Source organism: Leptonychotes weddellii, chromosome 9 (genome assembly GCF_054177405.1).
Source record: "Leptonychotes weddellii isolate Sample4059 chromosome 9, ASM5417740v2, whole genome shotgun sequence".
Lineage (NCBI taxonomy): Eukaryota > Metazoa > Chordata > Mammalia > Carnivora > Phocidae > Leptonychotes > Leptonychotes weddellii.
In genome coordinates, this window is record NC_138377.1 from 20,920,749 (window position 1) to 20,928,154 (window position 7,406).

The following is a 7,406-nucleotide window of genomic DNA, read 5'->3' on the forward strand; positions in this document are numbered from 1 at the left end:
TGGTTGCTCTAATGTTTTTGGTCCACCCCTGAGGATTATTTCCCCCAAAACAATAAATTACCATTTCAATTCATTTTCAAGTTGTTCCCTTATCCAGGTGCCCTTTCCTCCTTTTCTGCATAAAGAGCAAATGCAAGGAAAGAAGAGAGGACCCACCCCAATTCAGAAACCATGCCCTGGGCCACACTCAGCCCGTTACCCTCACCCCAGCCCTTCATCTTGCCAACCCCAGCTCCCCCCAACTCCATAGTCAGAACAGAAAATAATTCAAACAAAAAACAGCTCATAAACAGTAAACAAAATAAAGTCAGTTTTTCTTTTCTTTAAGAACAAAATGAAACTTGAGGGAAAACTTACTGGAGTTACAGTTTATCCTGATACAGTCTAGATGGGGAAAAATAAATGAAAGATGAAATTGCATCCTTCAAGGTAACAGCTGCAGACATCCAAAAACAATCAGTCCACCCTTCCGGGGACAGACACACGCAAGAAATGTGGCCATTTTATATATATACAGTATGTACAAGTTTAAGGGTGGGTGTATATGTACAGTATATTATTTAGTAAAGTTGGATACATATATATATACACACACACACATATATATACACATATGTATAAAGATATATACTGGTATACATATATATCCACAATAGACACCGAGTATGCTGCTCCTTTTTTTTTTTTTTTTCAAAAACCTACTCATTTATATAAAGTATTTCAAACCTGAACTTTGAAATATTAATTTTGTTCAACTTGGAAAATTATGTAAAAATTTCTCCACCAAATGCAGATTATATTCTAGTTCCCCCTATAATGATTTTCTTAAAATTTATCTTTAAAAATAGCATCAACACAATTTTTATATTAGTTTTCCAAAGATATATTACCAATCTGACACATTGTTTATGTTTTTAAAAAATCTGTCCATGAAGTTTCTCAGTGCAGTATTTAACCCTTTCTCTTTTTCTAAAAACAAACTCCCTCCACCCTCTTCTTTGCTAGGGCCCCAGATGCTATAGAAATTTACATAGGCAGACGTGCCATTATCCCTAGAGATAAGGAAAGGGTTAATACCACCTGGTCATTTCCTGTCATAAAATGGCCACTTGCAAACAGCTAACCGCACAAACACCCATCCCAGATTTTAGAGAGGTGGGGTTGGGTGTAGGGTAAAAGGAATTGAATGCTATTATCACAATTGATGGGGTTCTCTGCTACTGTTTCAAAGGCTCCCAGACCAACCCACTCATGAAGCCCATCTTCGCCTTCCTGCCTGAATGCTCAGACTGAATCAAGTGCCTACAGCATTCAAGGAGAAGGCGAGACAGGTATATGGGGAGGAGGTCTTGGGCACCTTTGACCTCCTACCTATTTCAGTCTGTAATTCTGCATCTTGAGGGAAGAAAATTCTTTGTTTTTACATTTTTTAATGGGAAAGAGAGGGAAGAAAGGGTGCTAATCTTCCAGTCCTGGTAACCCAACAGGGTATCCTATGCCAGAGTTCTGAGTATCTATCCTTTTATTAATATCTGTTTAGAGTCATGAACACCCAGCGCAAAAGGTCTAGAGTCAATGATTATATTTGTAGGGGATTGGGTAGAACAGTTAAAAAAGGTCTCAGATTAGTTGTGACAAAGTTGCCCAGTTGAAACTAAATTTGAATTATCATGGTGGGAATTCCCATAAGAATTTGTTTAAAGCTGGATACTAAAAAGTAAAAGTAAGACAAGAAGAAGAAAAAAAGTTACAGGAAAAAAATACAGTTAGAAACTGAACTCCTCTGCCTAAGACTAACCCAGTAGTTTTGGAGGACTCCTAAAGGATAATGCCACCATTTGAATTTCCCAAAGTAAACCATTTTAAGTAAGCAAGTGAAAGAGGAACCAGTGGCAAAGGACAGGGCAGAATGAAACTATGGAAATCCAGATAGGAGAAATCTAGAACACCCAATCGTTCTGAGGAAGGAGGTGGTATGCTTATTTGTTCCCCAGAAGAACATCTCTTGAGAAAAATCTGGGTTTGGTTTCGTGCGGTTAGGTTTGTCATGTGTCGTCAACCGCAACAGAAAAGTGGGAGCAAACAGCCCTGGAGCAACTGGTACGATCACCAAACAGAGGAGGCCATTCCCCTGGTGAGGACTGGGAAGGGGAAGGGCAAAGTAGGGAGGAAGGGGTGGGGCTTCAGCTACGGGTTGCACCTGCCATCAGCCAAAGCTGGAGAAATGCCCCTTCCTGATGTATTCAGGAGAGAGGGGAAACAGTTGTATGGGCATGCTTAAGAGAGAAGGGACGAGAAAGAGTGGGCCTAAAGCAACAAACCTGAGAACTGTCAACAAGAAGGCATTGTCTTCCTTCATTTCTATGCTGTTGAGGATTTTATTTTTATTTTTTAAAGATTTTATTTATTTATTTATTTGAGGGAGAGCACAAGGGTGGGGGAGGAGCAGAGGGAGAAGGAGAAGCAGGCTGCCCGCTGAGCAGGAAGCCCGATGCTGGGCTTGATCTCAGGACCCTGGGATCATGACCTGAGCCGAAGGTAGATGCTTAATGGACTGAGCCACCCTGGCACCCTGAGGATTTTATTCTTAGACAAGGACCTGGTCTAGAGAGAGGTGCTGGGTTCACTCAAATGGTTCCATGAACTGAATGGTGTCTCTAAACCAATGTGAGGACTTGGAGCTTTCCAGGTGGTAGACAACTGGCTAAGCCAAGAAGTGATGAATTATTTTGATATTTTACCTGAAGAATAAGTGGTTCAAGAAAAAAAATCTATCCCAGTGCCTTGCTCATAGGCTCTGAGAGGGTAGTCTTGATAGTGAGGATGTATTTTTTAACGAAAAGTGAATCCAGGGAATTGGGCTGGAAAAGCAACTTCCTTAGATCTATCTTGAATAGCAGCCAAAGTTCAATCTCTGCCTTACCCTTGGCAAGGTATCTGAGGGGTGTATGTGTGTCTGTGTATGTCTGTGTTGTTCATCCTGTTTCATTTAGATGTTTTTTTGTTTTATTTTAGTAAATGAGAAATTATTATTTTCTAGATTAATAAGCTTTGGGTTGAGAGCATGGAAGAGGTGAATGTTTCTAGGAATTGTATGTTTTCAACAATGCATACTGTAAACAGTTGTCAGCAAGCCCATGTTGCCAGAGAGAGAGAGCGCATCTGGAGAATTTGAATACAACTAACCAAACTGCATGACACTCCCTATGAGCCTCCACCATTGAAGAAGGCTTGCTGGTGTTCTGCTGAGGATTCAGAAGGGCCATGAATGAGATACCAATACTGACTGACTTTTCAGCCGTATGGCTCAATTCAAACCAGGCACTAGGGAAAAAAGACTCCCTCTGTGCATGTTTAAAAGTTAACCATCATGAAAGCAGTTAGAAGTCATCAAGGCTGCCACATCATTGAGCCACACAGTACTGACCTGTGGAGATAACAGATAACCCACACTGACTCAGCATTTTAGAAACCCGGGTTCTAGTCTCAGCTCCACTATCGACTTTTTATGTTAGCTCTGAAAAGTCCTACATTTCTTTATTTGTCTCACATCTGTAAAAGTAAGCATAAAAACACTTCCTTGGTTTATCTCACAAAATTACTGGCTGACTGAAATAAGGTTTTTGAATATTTAAATATACTATAATAACAAAATATTATATGTTTTAATTGTAAGGGATCAAAATATGATTGATCAACAGCCAATCTCTCAACTTTCAAAAACAGGTTGTGTGTTTTAGGACGCTTTTCACGCCTGCTCTTACCACACCCAGCTGTCTTCAGAGAGCAAGGCCCTTAGGAAAGCCTAGTCTCCTTGACATTTAGGAGATGGATATATTACATCAGAGAAATATATACTAGGCTTTATATCATGAGCTTATATACGTAACCAATTTTAAATAAACTGTAATATCATTTGTGCATAGTCTAGAAAGGAGACACAACTGAAATGGTGAACAAAATGATCATTGGAAGTTAGTTCTTGCAGAGAGTGTGAATGCAAACCCTGCTTAGACATGTTTTCTTCTTTAACTAAGTAAAGGGAAATATGAACTCATAATAGGAGAAAACATTCACAAAGGGGTATATTTTGGGGAGGAAAGGAAAAGAGAACCTTTAAATAAAGCATGAATGTAAAGAGTTTTGTATACATAGGCACAGGGAATTTCAGTTCGGTTTTCCATGTTAGGTTTGAAAGAAAGGTAAATAAATTCAAACCAGTCATTCTGGTGAACCATACTCTTCAGGGAAAAAAAGAAATCATGATTGCTTCTGAAAAGTACAGTGCTCTCCAACTCCATCTTACCTAAGATATCTCAATTTCGGAGGAGCTAGACTGAGTGTATGCTAGAAGGAATCAAGATGCAAATGCAGTCTTTTTGAGAGGCACTTCTCCCAGATTTGGGGCAAAGTTTAAAATAGAAAAATAATGTTTCTAGGAATACACATGGGAACTCTACTAACCGCGTGTGCTCGTACACGTGCATGTGTGTAAAAGAGAATCTGTCCATCTCCTTCCTCATCCCCTTTTATCTTTCCCCACTTGTATCTTCTTCTAAGATATGAGACCTACCACAATTGGCTTTCTCATTTTATAAAACAATATCTAAGAAGGAAAATCTATTTTCTGTTTAGGGACAGTATACATTTCCCCAGGATCCCATGGTGCTAATCATCCTTATATATGTGCTTCTCTCTTACTTTGAAATAGATTCAGAGTTAAAAATTGTCTACATCTTTTTCTGTGAACTATTTAGGATGTTATGTTCATTTTTTTGTTTATTTGGGTTTTTTTTTAATTCTTTTTATTTCTTCTGCTATTTTTCAGGGAAGTAAACAATCAGCTACTGGTTGTTTGTTTTAGATCATATACACTCTTTTGTTGGTTTGTTGGAGGTGGGGAGGATGGTGTAGGGAAGGGAAGGTGGGAGGGACAGGGGTATGCCAGCCCCTGCAGGCTGCTCAGTACGCTCTGTTCTCAAGGCTGTTTGCTATGCGGGCCGCAGGCTTTGGGCCTTTGAAGGGTTGAATACCATCTTTTGATTTATCATGGCTGATGGTGGGGAGGACTGAAAACTCAAGAACACAGAGATCCAGCAAAAAGAAATACAAAACCCAAAATAACCAAACACACATATACACAAACCAAAGAAAAACCAACAGACACACTGACAACAGAAATCAAGTGAGGTTGGACAAGAACAAGGGCATAGTGTTGTAAAAGTTGCAATTTGGAAGAAAAAAAAAGACATAAGTAAAGCCACTGCTCAAAACAGTCCTCTGTGTCCTAGAGATTTTTAGGATCGTAGTGTAGGCATTTTCCAAGTGCAACCAGTCAACCTGACATTAGGTAAGACTGGTATGGATTCCAAACTCCACCTCCCCACTAGGCCATCTAAGGTTTTATATGGTCTTGTATCTGGTATGTTTGTCCATCATGTCTTCCCCATGCCTCTGACAAGCCATTCCACTGGAATCTTTGTAAAGGAGTTCTGTATCCAAACATATGCTATATACCCAAACAAATCCATGGCTTAGAAAGCTTGGACTCAGCCATACCACTCATCCTGTTGACAGAGGGCACTGACTTTCTACTGAGTAGGAATGAGGTTGGTTTCTTTCCTTCCAGGAATCAAGAGGTTCCCATCCTCCACAGAAGATCAATTAGAATCCAGTCAAGAAGGTCAGTAGCAGGAGCAAATGTGAGGCCATCATGAGGGGAGTTTACAAAGTATCTATTACAGATAATTACAGTGGAAGAACAGATCCTCTCCCAATAAAGCTGTAAATTTGAAACTGTCGTAATTTTTCAATACTAAGGAAAAATTCATATGTATTACATGAGGAGGACAGAGGAATTGGTGAGTAACAGTGTGAAACAACAATCTTGATAAAAGGGGCTGCTAGACGATGGGGAAGAATGTCAGGAAGGAAGAAGGGGATACATATCAGGGGCTACATTCTCCTTCCACGTGTCAGAGACTCTATAAACTTACAAAATTATTTCTCCAATGGGACAACAGAAACAATCTGACTCCTCCCACTAGGAGAAAGTACAAAGAAATACCAGTGCCACCAGAATTCCCCATTTGTGGGGAAATAAACAATGCAGTTCTCATCCTGCTCACAAAGCTTAGTTCTTTCCAACCCCAGCCTCCCATTTTGCCTCCATTTGCTGTCTTATCTCTGCCCTCAGGTTTGACTGTTTTGAGTGGTGACCAAGCAGTTGGACTTGATGGCAATGTGACTGATCAAAAGATGGACCAAAGTAGCGTGTTTTACACAAAGCTAAACGGTTCCAAAAAACCAAGAAAGGAAACTTAAAAAATAAATAATCTAGGAAAAACAAAAACAAAAACAAAAACAAAAAAAACCACCACTGTCAGAAACCAGAAACTGACATCAAAACCTCATGCAGAAACAAGGAGAAGGTGTTTGTTGCTGTTGGGTTTTATCCTTGGTCTATTAAACAAGAGGTGAGCAGCTAACTTTTAAGAAACAAACAAAGAATTCAATCAAACCAATGAAAATCAGAAAAGAAAGGGAAGACAAGCCCAAACAAAGTGACAGAGGGTACTTCATACGATACCTAAGTTAACCATGAGCTTGACACGCCCCCCATCCAGCTCCAAGCGCAGGGTGTCCGCAGAGTCCCTAGATGTAGTAGCCACCAGCAGTCCATAAGCTCGCTGGGACATGAAGCGGAAGGACACATCCTCTGCCTCAGTGTGCATGACCATGGGCATGATGATCTTCATGTACATGCTGCCGTCGTAGCTCAAGATGGATGCCTCTGCAAAGAAGAACGGAAGGGATTGTCAGGATGAAGGATATCAGAGTTTCCCTTTGCTTACAGGGTAAGGACAGTAGGGTAGAGAGGGCGTGAAATTTGTAGCCAGGTGACTGATGTTGGATAGACCTCCAGTGTCACCACTTTTAAGCTCTATGACCTTAGGAAGACCACTTAACCTCTGAGGTTCTATTTCCTTATTTGCCTTTAAAAGGCATACAGTGGCACAGGTCCCTGCCCTCCCATGCTCACAGACTTATCAAGTGTACCAAATGAAATAAGAGATGGGAAGATGTTTTACAAACGTGAAAATGCTCCCCACACATAGTAGTGATTTAATGTCATGTGCTATAGACAAAACAAAAATGCATTAAACGAAACTTAGACTCCTGAAAGTATTTCATGAAGGACGAGAGGAGGGTGCCTGGGTGGCTCAGTTGGTTGGGCGACTGCCTTCGGCTCAGGTCATGATCCTGGAGTCCCAGGATCGAGTCCCGCATCAGGCTCCCTGCTCAGTGAGGAGTCTGCTTCTGCCTCTGACCCTCCCCCCGTCATGTACTCTCTCTCTCTCTCATTCTCGCTCTCTCAAATAAATAAATCTTAAAAAAAAAAAAAA

General features: G+C 40.5%; 1 protein-coding gene across 9 annotated transcripts in view; it reads right to left on the reverse strand.

Moving 5' to 3' along the window:
- Positions 1-7,406, reverse strand: part of NRXN3 (neurexin 3) — a 1,456,830-nt gene that overhangs the window by 915,405 nt on the left and 534,019 nt on the right. For 8 of the 9 annotated variants that reach the window (XR_014148330.1, XM_081830131.1, XM_081830129.1 and 5 more), the window contains 2 exons: positions 6,590-6,793; positions 358-384 (listed from right to left, as the gene is read on the reverse strand). Coding sequence is in view for 8 of the 9 variants with exons in the window: in XM_081830131.1 (XP_081686257.1) it covers positions 358-384; positions 6,590-6,793 (231 nt within the window). In the remaining variant the exon portion in view is untranslated. The remainder of the gene's footprint in view (positions 1-357; positions 385-6,589; positions 6,794-7,406) is intronic. The other variant, XM_081830134.1, reaches the window with a different exon arrangement.